General features: G+C 33.8%; 1 protein-coding gene across 19 annotated transcripts; it reads right to left on the bottom strand.

Moving 5' to 3' along the window:
- Positions 1-2,159: 2,159 nt before the first annotated feature.
- On the bottom strand, positions 2,160-16,285 carry LOC147384146 (UPF0481 protein At3g47200-like). Of its 19 annotated transcripts, XM_086425345.1 has the most exons (10): positions 15,995-16,285; positions 8,963-11,482; positions 8,824-8,861; positions 7,698-7,802; positions 7,019-7,066; positions 6,838-6,923; positions 4,653-4,747; positions 3,172-3,403; positions 2,940-3,085; positions 2,160-2,380 (listed from the first exon to the last, which is right to left on the bottom strand). In XM_086425345.1, the coding sequence occupies exons 1-2, from the start codon at positions 16,066-16,068 to the stop codon at positions 10,051-10,053; spliced, it is 1,506 nt and encodes a 501-aa protein (XP_086281471.1). In that variant the 5' UTR covers positions 16,069-16,285; the 3' UTR covers positions 2,160-2,380; positions 2,940-3,085; positions 3,172-3,403; positions 4,653-4,747; positions 6,838-6,923; positions 7,019-7,066; positions 7,698-7,802; positions 8,824-8,861; positions 8,963-10,050. The 19 variants fall into 19 exon arrangements, 18 of the variants coding, with proteins under 18 accessions (XP_086281471.1, XP_086281466.1, XP_086281465.1 ...); XM_086425340.1 differs by having other exon boundaries at positions 6,838-6,951; positions 8,824-11,482; XM_086425339.1 differs by having other exon boundaries at positions 8,824-11,482.
- Positions 16,286-17,236: the final 951 nt, after the last annotated feature.

Here is a 17,236-nt window from a genome sequence, read left to right as displayed (position 1 = left end):
AAACAAGGCCATGCCTCTGCTTGTATCTCTTTGGACACATACATTCCCTACTGTTGGAAGGAGCAGTGGGGTGGCTGAACCTCTGCAGAGAGCTATCTCTAATGCAGACATGGCACTCCATCCTCAAACCCAACTATGGCATGGTAGACCAAGTGCACCCGAGCGTCTTGGCACGGATGACGAGTTAAATGAACAGGCAGAGTACACAATTGAGAGAGGCACCATAAGCATTGCGGGTGTTTACTCTTAAGGGTTAGTCATGGAACTTTACAGTTCCACTGGTTTGTTTAGTTCTTATACAAGTGGTGAAACTCCCTTGGTCATGGATAAATTCATCAAAAAAATATATATATTCTGAACCACATGTAAGTTTTTTATTTTATTTTCTAGATGAATATAATATGTATTATGAAAGAAAGGAAAATGAAGTCGAGAAGACCTGCCTAATGATAGATGAGTTTGGAGTAGGTGGTTGAATAATTTGACGCAAGCACTGCAGAGCTTGGGTTTTGATTTGTCACAAGCACTTTTTCCTACAATTCCTGACCTGGTAACTCTCCAGACACCTTTAATGATGTTATAAACATGTTTACTTAATTGTGAATACTTGTTTGATCACTTTCTGATTATGTCATTTTAAATTGCTAGATGTTGTTCACTTTAAGCGATAATTTATATTTTTTCTTGTCATCCTTCTATCATGCTCATAAATTTGGGTAGCAATTGTGGGTATCACGTGTTAGTACCATATCCAGTGTTCCGTTCTGAATATTTATGCAAGCACAAGTCCTTTTTGTCATGTAACGTTGTGAACCATGAGTATTGCCTTGTCAGAAGTTATTGTTCATTAGTAAAATTATTTAGCTAAAAGTCTTCATTAACTGGACTAAAGATATTCATCAATGTTGCTTTTGAGTATCTTAGCCAATTTTGCACTCTCTGATTCTCGAATTCCTGATTATACAAGGAAAGTCGATGTGTATAGCTTTGGGATTGTGCTTTGGGAGCTCACGACAGCTCTATTTCCATTTCAAGGGATGACTCCTGTGCAGGCTGCATTTGCTGTGTCAGAGAAGGTTGGTTATTTGATACTTCTCTAGTTATTTTTGGCATATTAACATTTCAGATAATTTTCAGTAACTCCTATCATTTTATATTAGATGATTTGTTTATTCTTTAAATATATATCGCCGTGGGATTTTAGATTGGATACAATACTTTTATTGATGCGGATTGCTCCTTTTCTTTGAAAATCAGTCTCACTATTATAAATGTTTATTAAGTCTCATCTACCAACCTTATTAGAAGATATCTCTGATCAATGTGGATTTTGTATCACATAACTTAATATGAATTTTAAAGAAATTTTAATTAATAAAAGTTCACCTGATCATTTAAGCTGATCTGAACTCCATTTGAACATGAGAGATATAATGTACCTATTGATTCTATATACATTTTATTACAATATATCTTACCTAATAATAATTCTTGATTACTCTATATGTTGCAACTGTGGTAGGGGAAGGGTTCTTAGCCTGGGGCGTAACCTTCCAAAACACAGCAGGGCCCTCCAAGCACCAAGCCGTGGCACTCCGTGTTGGATCCGATAAGTCAACATTCTACCAATGTGACATGTTAGCGTACCAAGATACCCTCTACGTACACTCCCTTCATCAATTCTACACAAATTGCCTAGTAGCTGGTACAGTGGACTTTATATTTGGAAATGCAACAGTGGTATTACAAGACTGCAATCTCCATGAACGATGTCTGAATTCAGGGCAGAAGAACATGTTCACAGCCCAGGCACTATGTGAAAAACGCCCATATTTGACGGTCTTAGCCCGTCAAATTTTGAGAAATTTGACGGACCTTCCTGTCAAATATGCCCGTCAAATCTTCTCTTGTAGAATTTTTTTTTTGACGGTCCTGGACTATCAAATTATTGGAGAATGGGTTTTTTTTTTTTTTTTTTTAAAAAAAAAATCCATAGAGTATGACCGTCGAATTTGGAGATTTAACAAATAATAGCACGGTCCTCTAATTCACCAATCACAATGAACGAAATAATAATATAAAAAAATCAGAAAAAAAAAAAAACAAAAGAAAAATCATAAAACAAGCTCCAAATTAAACTAAATAACCTAAAATTAATATACATGTAAACCTCTTTATTAAGATCGAAAATTCTGTTGAAGCTACAGATAACTGACAATAAAGCAATATATGATATATATATATATCTTATTGTTTTTCCATGTTGGGTAACTATGGTGGCATCGTTTCCTTTGATTTCTGTTACTTCTCCATCTATCCACGCAACCTCCGAATTCTTAGCCCACACGTGTGAGCCAACGGCGATGTTAACAGGAGTTCTCTGAATCAAGCAAAGATCCAAAGTACTTTTATTTTATTCTTTCATATTCATACATAAAAAAGATCGATCCATGAATCGAAAATGGTGTACAGAATTCAAAAACAGAATCCAACAATAATCTGAATGCAACTTACCATGATTGAAAAAGCTATACGAAGATCATCAAAATTGGAATTCAAGCAAGGTAGAAGAAGATATGGGTATTGATTTTAAAAGAAAATGAGTGTTGTTATGAGATGAGAAGTGATTTTGAGGAATGATGGTGTGGTGGATTGCTGGGAATGTAAAATGAAAAAGAATGTTTTAAGAGGAATTTGAAAAGTAAGGGAAAATGCAGGTGAAGGTAACTCAAAAGCAAAAGACATAGATATATAGGATTCATGTTCCATCCTAATGGGCCTTGAATAAAGAAGGAAATTAAATAATAATTTCTAATATTGACAATAATTCAGTCCACACACATACCTTACTAGAAGGAAATTAAATAATTTCTAATCTTTAAGATAATTCAATCCACACACATATCTTAAATAACTAGAAAATATGTCAACACACATACCTTACTCTCCTTCGACGATGAGGCCGAATTTCCACTGCCCGACTTTCACCTCGGTTAGAGCCATCTATAGCACTCCCATCTCCTTTGTCATTGACTCAGTTTTTTGAGCGGATAATAAGGCCTTTGATGACAATCCCTCATTTCCACTGAAAGAAAAAAAGATCATGCACCATGATAACAATTTAGTGTGAACAACATACCACAAAAGAGAGGTGGTGTTCGAAGAGCTCACCGTGAATTGCTATTTTTAATATCGTTGTCTCTTCAATCATTAGACGCCTGGACAACTAAACATTAAAATGACTTCAAAATTAAGATCTTACATGTCCCCCGCCCTAGCATGTTCGACAATCTCATGGTAGAGGTTAACATCCAATGATCGGGGAAGGGAACCCGTGGTTATCTCTTTTGAGGTCTCTTGCATTCTGACCCTCTGAACAAGCAGCATTCACGCAAATTATTGGCTACAACACAAAACAACCAATATTATTAAAATATAAAATCAAGAAGAACCGGCAGTCCAATTCAAATTAACAAATAGAAATAACACCTTTGTGTACTTAAATTGCTGATCTACATTCTTTAAAAGGCTTCAACAATGAAAACACTTGAAAATCCCTTGGAGAACTTCTGGTCTAACCTTGCTGGTTTGAGTAACAAGACAAAAACATATTTGAACTCAAGACGAAGGGGCAAGTAGGCATTGTTCTTGTGACTCTTTCCTCTGATTTAATAAATTGAAAAAGAATATTAAAAAAATATGTTTGTAGCTTTTATAGAAAAACACAAGAAAAAACATATGTATAGGATCCATTTTTCTATTACAAAGCCATAGCCAAGTGTGAGCTTATATGTATGTTTGAGCCAACCCTTTGATTGACTCATGGTATCTTTTGTTTCCAATCAAAGAAGGTATTAGTTTTCAAGTCAAGTAAATATTAGGATTTAGGCGCATCTTAATAAAGAACACCATGCACATAGCAAAATCTTTACAAAATAGGAGAAACGTGTTTCCTTAACCATTGAAGCAGTATAATCCTATTCAGGGATGATCCATGTTCTTCAAATTATAATATGTTATTTCTCGAGGAGGTAACTAGATTAGGGCTATTACTAGATTCCCCCAAAATGTGCTCATTTCAAATTGTCTTATCATATTATTACCACCCATCCTCTCAACATCCTCACCTTTGCAAAGTCATTCTATAAACATGATCTGTCCTGATTGCCCAATGCTTAGCTCCATTATGCTGGTGTTTTCTAAGAATAACCTAAAAATAGATTATGCCTTCCAAAAAAAAAAATTATAAAATAGTTACAATGTTTCAATGCATGGTTTGCAATAAATTTTGGTACATTTAATTAGTAAATACTAGCTAAGGACATGTTGTAGCATTAAATTGAATGCACTTCAGAAAAACCCAACCAAAGAAGACAAGCAGTATTCCAATTCAATAAACTGGTGGCACCGAGTCGGGGTTAACAGACAAGTGGTTGTTTCCTTATAATTGACTGGTGATAAAAAAAATTTATAAACATAATGGATCCATTACTTTTGTCAGCATAGTTGTGGGTAGTAATGTTTTGTACACATGCAAGGTAAATAGTACAAGAAAGATCGGAATTATTAGGATAATATAAAACTAAATACAGAATGCACACATAACGTATTTCCTCACAAAATGAGCAGAAGAGAAAGAATATAAAGCTCACCACATCTGTTCCTACCCATGCCATTCACCTCCCCACAGAAGGCTAACTTTGGTCTTCACAGAAGAAGGGAATTCGTATGTCAACCAATGTGGAACCTGCTGATACAAAAATTGAATTAAGAATATGAAATATACAACAAGCCATAATTTTGTCCAGCCCACTCGAGCATAAAATGGGTCGGATTTTATCCAAAATCCAAATTTAGCATGTTGGGGTCTTTGGAGTAGCACTGAATTAAAAAATGGGTCTAATATGGTTTGATGTCCCATGATCCAAGTCAGATACGGATCTATCTATATATCCTGCCTAGATCCGAATTATGTTTTGCTTAGAAACTCATACTTTATGTTTTTGAAAATATCATTTTCTACTACTTTAATTCAGATCTGGATATCCTCATTTCTAACCCTAACCCAAACCCAACCCATTTTAAGCCCTACAGCCAGAGTTCCAGTTCAAATCTTAGCAACTTTAGGCAGTTTTTGAAAGATAATTTTATGTTGTATCTCAGTACAATATCTCCAGTCCTGCCGATTGTTATGATAAAATCATGCCTAGAAGTGATGGTGATGATAGAGTTTATACTACTTCATATAAAGTATAAACTAATTTTAGTATGTAAGCAGTCTAGGCCTGAGACTGGTGCAGGCAAAAAAGATTTGCGGCTCATGGAAAGTCCTAGAAAAGCAAGCACGTTTGCTGCAGAGATCAAAATATTTCGCTATGTGAAAGGCACTTGAAGTTTTGGTTTGTGCTACGAGCATATGGGGAAAGATTGTTGACATGGATATTGTGATGCTGACAACGATGGTTGTGATTCGTACGATAGGGGATCTACCACAGGTTATGTATTCAAGCCCGGGGCTGCTGCTGCCACTCGGTGCAGCTTTCGACGAACTGACCTACTGGTGCTATCTCTTCCACGAGGGCTGAATACAGGAGTGATAGTGAAGCCGCAAAAGAGTTGTTGTGGCTGGGGAACATGCTGAAAGAAATCCAGATATGGATGACCAGTAAGTGTAATGACAAGTTGAAATGCACTGCCCAGCCACATCGAAGAACCCGAATACATGCTCATTTTGTCTCTCGAAAGGAGTTGGGAATAGGATAAGAGAAACGGATTGAGAATGTTTAATGCCCCTCATTAGTACTCATTAATGGATCAATAAGGAAGGGCCAGAGAAACCAAAATGAAGTTCAAAAGGAGGGGAAAATTATTCCTAGCATTGCAAGCCATATCATCTGCCAGCATAAGTATTAGCCTCTCATCAGGTATTCCAAGCCGTTTTACTATTCTCGGTAAGGCAAAAAAAGATTTTTTATTTATAAAAATGAAGATCATTTACAATGATACAAAGAAATTAGATAAAACCAAAAGCCTACCTTTACAAGGATAAAATATTCGCCATGTGTTGATAATTAAACCTGGTCAAGACTAATCACACTATTAAATATACTAGCAAAGTCAGAATGTGCATTGTCAAACTCGAACATGTATCATAATCAAATCCATATCCCAAATATCTGGGATAGGCTGAATTAATTCCAGTCTTCCTACAAATATTAAATTTGTATACTCTGAACTTCCATAACCATTTACACAATAGAGCTAGATTCATAACCTTAAGTTTCTCCACCCTAAAGCATCATATCATGTGTTTTTATCCCTCAAAGTGAACCCAGGATCCTTAGGAACAGGGGTGGAGCCAGGATTTTGCTCATGTGAGGGCAACCAAGAGTAGAAACAAAAATTGTGAGGGAATAGTGGCAGGTTTCTTTATTTGCCGCCAAAATCTGTTTTAATAGCAGATTAATCCATAGAATTTGAAAGCTCTTGTGGGGGCAAGTGCCCCCACAGCCCCACTCTAAATCCACCCCTGCGTAGGAAGTCCTTACTAAGACTAGTCGGATTCAAATATTTTAAAATAATTTACTATTACTCTTAGTTTTGCCCCTTTATTATCAAAACACGCTTTGGACTTGAATAGTTTTTCTGGAAAATGAAGAATTGGACACATTAAAATTGCATTTTCTATGAAATATATATGGTATATGAAAAAGGTTGTGGACTGAGGGACCATGTAGAACAATTAGCTTATGTAGGCCAAGAATGATGGTGTCATTGAAATATACATAAATACAATCATAACCATTGTCGGTAGTTGAGGAAGACACGAATAGATACCTTCTGTTTGCACCAACCCCACTGATTGGCTGTTCCATCAAGCTTTTGTACCATGAAGTTGTCAATTTTGGTCTACTTCGTTGGATCTTATAAATGCATGCAACGATATATCATCTGCATCAGTGACCAATTACTAGTAGGCTAATCACACCAATGACATACTTTGAAGTGTAGATAGTACCTTGCCAATCAATGCAGGTCCAATGATTGCGTTGACATTCTCCACAGCCTGAATGAAAAAAAAAAAGTATGTATCATAATGAAATCCTCAAAAAAAGACTAGTTTTAATTCCTGGAAAATCTTGCTCCAGAAGAATAATAGACCCAAAATGGACATTATGACATCTTGCAGCGATTGCTCCTTCCCTTGGAAAGCCCTTCAATTTTGCTTTGTCTAGGTTCCCCAACACACAGTGAATGAGGTTAAAGATCAAAGAATTCTTCTTCAAAGAGAAATGTCATTGAGCTACCAACTTTGAAACAATGAATGAACAGAAAATATAGCACATTGAAAAGGAACAATGACTAAGCAAATGGTTGACCGACTCCCTATTAGACTTAACATAGAACACAGAAGTTGACTGAAGTGACACCCCTAGCCATAAAGTTATCCACGGTTAAGATTTTCTAAAAATCTGGCAAACAAATGAAAAAATCTTCGATGAGATAAATGGGGCATTCCAAACACATATTGGACCAAGGTAGCAGGGAACAAACAATAGATATTGAACCTATTGTACCAGATAGAATCTTAAAAAGTCTGAGTCTGAAACATCCAAGGTATCCCGGTTGAGTGGGATTCCCTAACAGCCAATGCACACAAAACCACTAAAATGTACTTGAAATAAAATTAATCTCACCATCTCAATAGTTTCTCCTTCAACTTTTAACAGGTATCATTCTCTCAATGCACAAATAGTTCTATAATAGGTTAACCTTTTCTCAAAAGCAACACCCTTCAACTCCTGATTAAAGAAAGAATGTCATCACAAAATGGTTAGAAGTTTTCCAATGAGTGAATTTCTAACTACAAGCCTACTTGTATAGTTTGTGTAGTGTTTTCCTTTACACATATAGTCTTCTAATTTGGGTGAGTTAAAGAATTGCCCAGAACCAATGTGGTATATTTAAGTGGTTCCTACCTAAACTTAAGTTCTCTCTCTCAATACAATTGAGAGGTGTTACATACGTAATTCGATTAGATCATAGAATATAATGAAAGACGAAGAATATACACCAATTCGAGATAGTCAATCTCCAAAATCCAACAAAAGATTCAATAAGTATTTTATCCGCATAATTTCATTTATTTAAGCTCAAAAGCAATATAAATTTTAAATAGAAGATGTAAATTACACCCTAAAACATTATTCTAAACTACCTACTATCTTACACATTCAAGGAACTACACATAACTCAACTTCTCTTGCAACAAGACTATGATCCTATGCACTCCACCTATTCTAACTATTCTTCCCCTACAAGGACTTGATTCGATACACCTCATACACCCCTAAACTACATTATATCAAGAGCTATAAAATATTTATTTTGACTTACCAATAATCCATTTTAGTGTTTTTGATTGAAAATAAAACTCTAGATCCTACACTCATGAAATATTTGGGATTCAAAATCATAGCATGAATATCTGAACTAACACGTATTTTAGTGTCGAAATAAGTAGGTTTTTGGATACAATGTGAAATCCACAATTTTTTGGGATAAAATCCTAAAATTCAAGTTAAAAACTAAGTAAAAGGTGGCTTGTGATTCGATCTAATTCACACAAACAGATAAGAAAAGAGATAAGAGATTTAAAATTGGAATGGTTTCTCTTAATTTAGATTTACGTTGTGTGGTAAAAATTCATTCGTTTCTCAATCAAATCAGCGTGCATGATGAAAGATTCGTTTAATTTCAGGGTTAAAAATAGAACATCTATAGAGAAAAAAATTGGGAGATTAAGAAAACCTAGATTCATACCTGAACGCGGTCTTCGTGTCCTTCATTGGCTTTGTAACCTTAATCCAGTTGTTTAAACTCGAATCAGATATTGATTGCAGGATTGAGAGTGATGTGAGTGAGAGAGAAGGAAAATACGAGAGTGATGGAGAGGATTTACCAGAGAAAACGAGAGATCGAGCGAAATCGAAAGAGATGTGAGATCGAGAGAGATCGAGAGATTGAAGAGATGTGAGATCGAGAGAGAAACCCCTGTTTAGGGATTTTAATCACAAATCGATCGAGAAAGATAGAGAGAGAGAACCTTCCTCTCCTCAGCTCTCCCACACTAAACAGTTTGGTTTTAATTATTTTTTCTGTTCTATGTATAACTTAAAAAAAAATGCTTCCGCCTAAAACCCACGAATTCAACTAAAAAAAATTTGACGGCTTGAAAACATAATTCTTTTCGTCATATTTGGACTTTTTTCACGTAGTGAGGGACGAACTGATCCAAACCAGAACACAGGAATTGTAATTCAGAAATGTAGAATCGGTGCAACTTTCGATTTGAAACCCGTTCAAAGTAGTTTCCCATCTTATCTTGGGAGACCATAGAAGGAGCATTCAAGGACAATTGTGATGCAGACAGCTATAAGTGATGTCATTGTTCCAGCGGGGTGGTCGGAATGGACGGGTACTTTGATTCAGTTTTCTCTTCTTTGTTCTTCAATTAATATGGATGCTCATCATATTCTTGTTTTATGATTTTTATTTTGTTTTTTATTTTTCTGATTTTTTTTACTATTATTTCGATCATTGTGATTGATGAATTAGAGAATCGTGCTATTGTTTGTTAAACCTCCAAATTCGATGGTTATACTCTTATAGATTTTTTTTTAAACCCATTCTCCAATAATTTGATAGTCCAGGGCCGTCAAAAAAAAAATTCTACAAGAGAATATTTGACGGACATATTTGATGGGAGGGTCTGTCAAATTTTGCAAAATTTGACGGGCTAAGACTATCAAATATGGACTTTTTCCACATAGTGTGGGAACAATGAATCTAGCTATCTTTAACAATCATATTCAGCTTATCATTACATAGTAAGAAAAAAGATATCTTCAGGAGAAAAGAAGTAACAAAGACAATCTCCTCTAAAGGAATGGCATATGCATAGTTGGATAAGATTATTCATACTCCTAAATGATACAAACAGGACAATATGATAACTTCATAAATAAAGTATAAAAAAAAATTAAAAAATTACTTCCCTAGAGAATGGATTGTGAAGTAGGTTTGAGTAGCAGCTAAGCTGATAAAACAAATTCCAGCGAAGAAACCAATAGCAGTCCAGGGGCGATTGAAATGAGTGTGTAAAAATTCCCCGAATAAGACCCTCATTTTGTTTTTGTAATATAAATGAATGCCTCTTGTAACTTCTTTGTAGGTTTGAGGCTCATAAAGCAATCCCATTCCCAATTCAGTGAAGAGATTGACCACTTCTTCATTGCTACAAAGGCAATTGACGATTATTTCCTTAGACCGCAACTCCTTCACATCGTCAGCATGATCAATCAAAGAATCCAATAAACATATGTAGCCTGTGATTTTATGACCAATGTTGGCATCTGGGCACATCTCATAGGCAATCAAGTTAAGAAACATGCATTTGGTTAGATCATCTATGATCATTTGAGGAAGTGTCAACTTTTTATAAATGACCCCGTAAGTTCTAAATTCAATGTCGTTTAAACAAGTTGTACGACTTCTCTCAAACTTAATTCCCACAGCTTTAAGCTCCCTTACTGGAAGGTATGTAGGTAAATCGTCAGAGGTGGGCAGGGAATGGTTAGAGCTGGGCTGGGCCGCTACTGTAAGGTGTGAAGCCGAATTTTCAGAACTGGCGGGATCGGCTTGATCAGGACGAGTGTTAGTCCTAATCCAGTGCACCAATTGGCCATAACAATTCCTTATGCGGCTATGAGGAACTGGAGAAGTGGACCTCGTGAGTAATTTGGTCCGAAGAAGGTCAAGGAGATGAAGGGGAGGATCTTCACTAGTAATGGAAATCTTGTTAGGATTATCGGCATAGGGATTAATATACTGACGGACAAATTCATCGATCTTGTCTACACCTTCTTTAGTATCATGGTATTTCAACTTCATCAATGCCTTAAGAACCACATATGGGAGTTGGTTCTCAAGCAAGAACAAATCTCTCTGTATGGAATATCTATTATAGCCACATGGTATCGACTTATATAGTTCGCTAGTTACGAAGTTGTGGATGAATTGCATAACAAAGCAACCATCTAAGATCATCATCTGAGTGAATACTTTATCTGAATGAATGTTAGTACTAATGGTGTCTTTGGCATAGCACTCTTTGGCCTCTGCAGTCACCTCTGCAATCACATCTACAACCTTTTTACAAAAGTCTGCTATTTTTGTTTTATCAATATCCTTAACACAATCTTTGACAAAACTTTGAGTGTACTGAGTCTTAATTTCTTTCTTGTACTTGGGTTCATTATGGTAATAAGGACCAATCGACACTCTCTCAGGAGTAAAGCATTTCTTGTATGATTCGTTCTCTCGCAACCTTTCTTGTACCCTTTGAATTTTTGGCTTTTTTTCATCTGTTGTGTGTTCCCCTTGTGTTTGTTTTTCATTCATTATATTTACCAACCATTCACTGCCAACAAAACACAAAAACCCTTTAAACAATATTTCAAAGTACAACTAAGTCCTTTTAATAAATAATTGTGAATTGAGTTGTGCTTCTTCATGTCTAAAATAAGATTATTTGGATGAGTCAACTCGGTAGTTCTAGAAGACATTCTAACTTGACTTCTATTTAAGTTTTTATTTTTTTTTTTATAATGTACTTCTTTTTAAAACATTTTTTTAAATATTCTAACCAAACGTGCTTTTACAAAAATTCACTTTTCCAATTTAAAAGTTGTAGAAGTACTTTCTACAAGATTTACGAAACACAGCTTTTGGACAAGACCCCTCCACATTTATAACTCCTATAATATAACCTGGAATTTCCCCCCCCCCCCCCCCCCCCCAAAACCCTTCAAATTATAACTTCTACAGTTCTACTCTCACTTATTTACCCTTCTAAACACTCAATCGTTTTTTATATTTTAATGTCTTGTCAAAATTGTTGACTTTTGTAATGAGCGCTTCTATTTCCACACCAAGTTATTCTAACACCACTCAACAGTGAAAATTCTTTTATGACCCACATATGAATTGGGGCGCCGTTGGCAAAAGCTAGTGTGGCAACAGAATCTCTCTTTGTAATGGAAAGAAAAACACTTTCCTTACTACATAGTAAGATTTATTGGGGGGAAACATCACGAGATTTTTTGGCTAGAGAATTTAGCCACTTAAGTCAATTTATATTAACCTCTCAAAAGTAAAATTAAAAAAAAAAACATATATATCACAAGATTTAGGCAAGAAATTCATGAAGAGGGATTTAAGTAGTTTTATATTAATCGACACACAAAATAAATTTAAAACAGATGAAGATGACGACAATTTATGGAGAAGAACATTAGGAGATTTTGGCTAGAGAACGATGTAGAGGGAATTAGAAATTTAGGTAATTTTGATTAACATCTCAAAAATAAAATTAAAAATTAAAAAAATATATATATCAAGGGATTTAGGCAAAAAATTAATGAGGAGATCATTCTCACCAAAAATCAGCCTATTCCAAAACTTCTAACCCCATCAAAAGTGATTTACAAAAATTGAACGGTCCACAATTCTTCAACTAGTAAACTAGGGTTAGAAAATTCAAAATGAGCTTATTTTTGGTGAGGATGATCTCTTCACCATAAAGATCATCCTCACAAAAAATTAGCATATTCTAAAACTTCTAACCCCATCAAAAGTGATTTACAAAAACTGTTTGACATAATGTTTGGCAAACTTTAGGGCTGTCGAACTGCTCCAATATATATATATATATAATTTATAATTATTAAAAAATTAATATATTAATTTATGAGTAAGGGAAATTATTAAAAAATATAATATATTAATTTATAATTTTAGAAAAATAAAATACAACAAATAATTATAAAAATTTTTATTTTGTAATTTTTTAGAAAGTAATATATTTTTCCCTTATTTTTAATAATTATAAAATAATATAATTTTAGCCAAATTACTACAAAAAATAATATAATATATTATTGGGAATAATATAGTGAATTTATCAAAAATTAATAATAATATTTTTAGGAATAATAATAATATTATTACTATTAAAAATAATTATAATAATTTATCAAAAAAGTAATAAAAATAAATTATTAAAATATAATATATTAATTTATAATTAGTAAAAAAAATTCATATTTATAATTATTAAAATAATAATAAATGAAAACTGGCCATTGGACTACTAGTTTTCATGAGGGTATTTTCATCAAGTTGAAAACCGGTGGTTTAGCCATCGGTTAATTTATTACTTTTTTGATAAATTTGAAAAAAGTATTATTTTTTTATAATTATTAATTAATATATTACTGTTTTAATAATTTTCCCATTGTTTTATTTGACTCCGATTGTTAGAGATCCAAGTCTACTTAAGTCACTATCAATCACGCTTATCGCATTGATGCATCTAAGATCGGACAATGCGGCTGAGCAAAAGGTCATGTGAATTGTTCATCAGAGTGACTCATCCAAAATCTGAAATGTTTTGTCCTCAGCTCGACCAAGTCAATTGATTTCTTTATGAACATAAAATAAAAGTTTTATTTTTGATATTGTATTGAGCACTTTTAACATAAAAATTCCATAGGTTTATGGCCATGGAAAGAAAGGGCCACTTTTTTTTTACACTCAAAATAAGGTTATTTGTTACAATAACTCATTTTTTTATTATTTAAAAATACTATCACCTACAATTTCTTTAATAAACCCTTGAAAAATATTCTTCTAAATTGTAACTTCCTCTATTCTTTACTCTCTCTACCAAAACCCGTTAAAAAGTTATTGAGGCTCATCAACGAGGCTCTAGATCTGAAAAATTATAGTGAACCTTGTAGATCTATCCACTCTCTGTTTGATTCACGATTTATTAGAGTATTCCAACTAAGATAATCACTCGCTCCTCAATTTCTTTCTTTAAAAAAAAAAAATTTATTTATATATTCTTGTAACCTTGATATATCCTCACTAGTTATAAAAATGGAAAATGGTAAACAAAAAAATTGATTTCAGGAAATTTTAAAGGGTTTGTTCATAAAATTGACTCAATGAAGAACATCGACATTGGAATATATTATACCTCGAGGCTCAACATTACCCATCGTCGAACTTCGATGAATAAGAATATCAAAAAATTTTGTAAGTGAAAAATGGTGTATAGCATCAAACCTCTACGATAAGTAACGCTGATTCTCGATGGTATAATACATTCCAAAAGCTTAAAATTTTTGTAAAATCAATTCTTTTTACTACCATTTTCGGTTTGTAAAACTATTGAGGAGAAATATATTATAAGAACATATAAATGATTTTAAAAAAATGAAAGAAATAGAAGAAAAGTGATAATGTTTGGTGGGAAGCTCTAATAGATCAAGGATATCGAACACGAGAGTGGGTAGATCTATAAGGTTCACTATCGTTCCTCAAATCGAAAGTCTAGTAGGTGAGCTCAATGATTTTTTAGTAGAGAAACTGAAATTCTCTCTGTGTCAATGGAATAAAAGGTTTGGGAGGGAGGAATTATAATTTAGAAGAATGTTTTTGAAGGGTTTATTAAAAATATTGTAGGTGAGAGCATTTATGTCGAAAAAAAATGAATCCCTAGAGCAAATAGCCCTATTTTGAGTATTGAAGAAAAAAAGTGGCCATTTTTTGCCATTGCCATAAACTTATGAAATTTTTATGCTAAAAGTCCTTGAATTAAGTAACCTTATAATTAGAAAAACAAAAAATTATAGATACATAAATATATTTTGATTATTACATAGTTTAAATCTTGAGTTCTAATACGAGATAAGATGAATCGAATAAGTCAACTTGGTTTCTTTGTTTCCATAGATGAGAAAAAGCATCAAATACATGATTGACTAGATTCTTCTAGGGATATACATTGTCTAAAGAATCCCCATAATCATCCTACCATCTCGATGTACACTTGAAGCTATGACTCAAATGAAGTTCAAGGTTCGAGGCTTTCCATTAAATCAATGCATGAGATGGGAGGATATTCCCTTAGGATGCTCAAAGAACAAATAACTAAGAGAAAAACCTTGTGCATGAGGTGAGTTGTTAATAGGTACCCAGTTATCTGGAATTGGACACCCTGATTTTGGATCCCTTTTTATTGGACTTGGAACTGAATTGATTCCAAAATTGATAAAAACAAATAATTGAATCATTTAAGAAAAAAAAAATTCTATGATTTTTTTCTAGGGCTGCAACTTGGGCGGGCTAACCTTGAACTCAACTTGGGCTCAACCCGACTGATGGGCAAGCCTAGGTTGGATTATATGAAAAATGTGTTGAGCCTGGGCTAGGAAATCTCAACCTAAATTGAATTCGGGTTGAGGCTCTGAGCACTCCTAGTCAACCCAAACTCGATGCTATATATTTACATATAAATATTTTTATTTATTTATTAAAAAATTATTAATTTTCTCTTCTTAAATATATTTGTAAAACTAAGGGAAAAAATTATGAGATAAAAATGTATGGATCTAAAGGTTTTGTGCAAATTTATTTACTAACGATTTTATTTTTTATATTGTATTTCTTTTTAAAGATATAAAATAAAATTTATGTGTTAATCAAAATAAAATAGACTTCCTCAATGAGCCCAACCTGTCCAACCCGTCCAAAATTATCTAAGTTGAGCTAACTATGCTCAACCCAATTTTAGAAGTGCTCAATCTCGGGTTGAGCTTGAGTAAATGAACTCTCACCCGATGATCAAATTGAGTTGAACTCAGGTTGAGGGTCCTACAACTTGGATTGAACCTGGTTTGACCCTCCAACCTGCCCACGTTGCAATCATATTTAGTTCCCACCCCATAAGTTTGAGAATTGAAACTAGAATCAATAGAAACCAAAACCAATAAAATTGATCAATTTTGATTCCAATTCGTTTAGGAATCCAACTAAAACCAACCCGTTGACATCCCTAGTGTGAAGTTAAAATAAAATGACTTACCAAGCACCAGATCCAGATCCAGATTCACACCCGTTTGTGTTTGGGTCTGGGCTGCCCACATTTAAATGCTCCATTTCTCTTAATGTATTATAGAATCGGTAAGTCGTGGCTTCTTCCCAGTAGAGACTAAAACAAACCCGAATAAGCACCAAATGATTCCAATGTCGAAAGATGTGAGCGTCTTAGGTTTTTATAATGATGACCTCTTAAAGATGCAAACAAGTCTTACATAGTCAGTAGTGAAAAATATCTGGTGCCCTATTCCGTTTGTACACCTGTCAAATGTTGATTGATTTAAATATTTGACTAAATTGATCAAACAAAACAAAACAAAAGATTTGGGATAAGATTCGGGATAAGATATCCTGATATCATAATCCATTTGTAGGATTTTGATTCGAGGTATGTTGATAATTTAAGGAAAATGCTCAAGTAACATTGAAATTTACATGGTCCAAACAGTGCTGACCTGGATACAGAACCTTAGATACTTTTCAGCAACATATGAGTGAGAAGCATCTATGCACACCAATGTGTGAAGCAATGTCAATTTCAATGTTACTCCAGCACGACTAAGTTAATCTTCTGGGATCCCCACCACATATTTTGGCTCCTAATAAAAATTTACTCACAAACCTAATTAGGCGTCATATTGATAGGTTGATTATTGTCTTAAAAATCTAGTTAGATGTCAATATTCATAAGGTTATTTTTGGCATGTCGTGATAATATGACTCCTCCCTCTGACACACACACACACACACACACACACACAAAACACCCCTTTCAAACAATCATAGATCATTTGCTTAGGGATACACAAGAAACAGATTTATGATTAGGCGTATCCCAAGGCAAATGATCTCCAGTTTTATGATGGAGGTTTAGGCGCATGTGATCATTACATTTTACTTTATGAATCTACTTGTAGTATTTGAATTTTGATAATATAAAACAGTTTTTCTCTGACACCCCTGACGTCCTTTTCTCTCTCTCTCTCTCGTACCCACAATGAAAAAAAGAATAAGCAAATTTTCTGATTTGATCACCTTGTAACATTCAAAAACATGATTCAATGTAATGGAGTTGTAGAGAATAAAATTATATAAAATTTAAAATAAATTTAAAAAATAATTATTTTTTACCGTTGAATTTTATTTTTAAATTTGGGTGCTCGATAGCCGTCTATATCAAGTTCGTAATATATATATATAATATGAATATTTTCATGAAATCTAGAAG

The sequence above is a fragment of the Akebia trifoliata genome, chromosome 15, assembly GCF_017979445.1.
Source record: "Akebia trifoliata isolate Shusen 1 chromosome 15, ASM1797944v1, whole genome shotgun sequence".
NCBI classification, from domain to species: domain Eukaryota; kingdom Viridiplantae; phylum Streptophyta; class Magnoliopsida; order Ranunculales; family Lardizabalaceae; genus Akebia; species Akebia trifoliata.
This window is presented reverse-complemented; position numbering and strand designations above follow the sequence as displayed.

Bases quoted from the DNA above. Each gene is read 5' to 3' on its own strand.
- LOC147384146 (XM_086425340.1), bottom strand. From the start codon at position 16,068: ATGGAGCATTTAAATGTGGGCAGCCCAGACCCAAACACAAACGGGTGT. The intron at 11,483-15,994 runs GTAAGTCATTTT...TTTTGTTGGCAG, and splicing joins GGATCTGGATCTGGTGCTTG to TGAATGGTTGGTAAATATAA.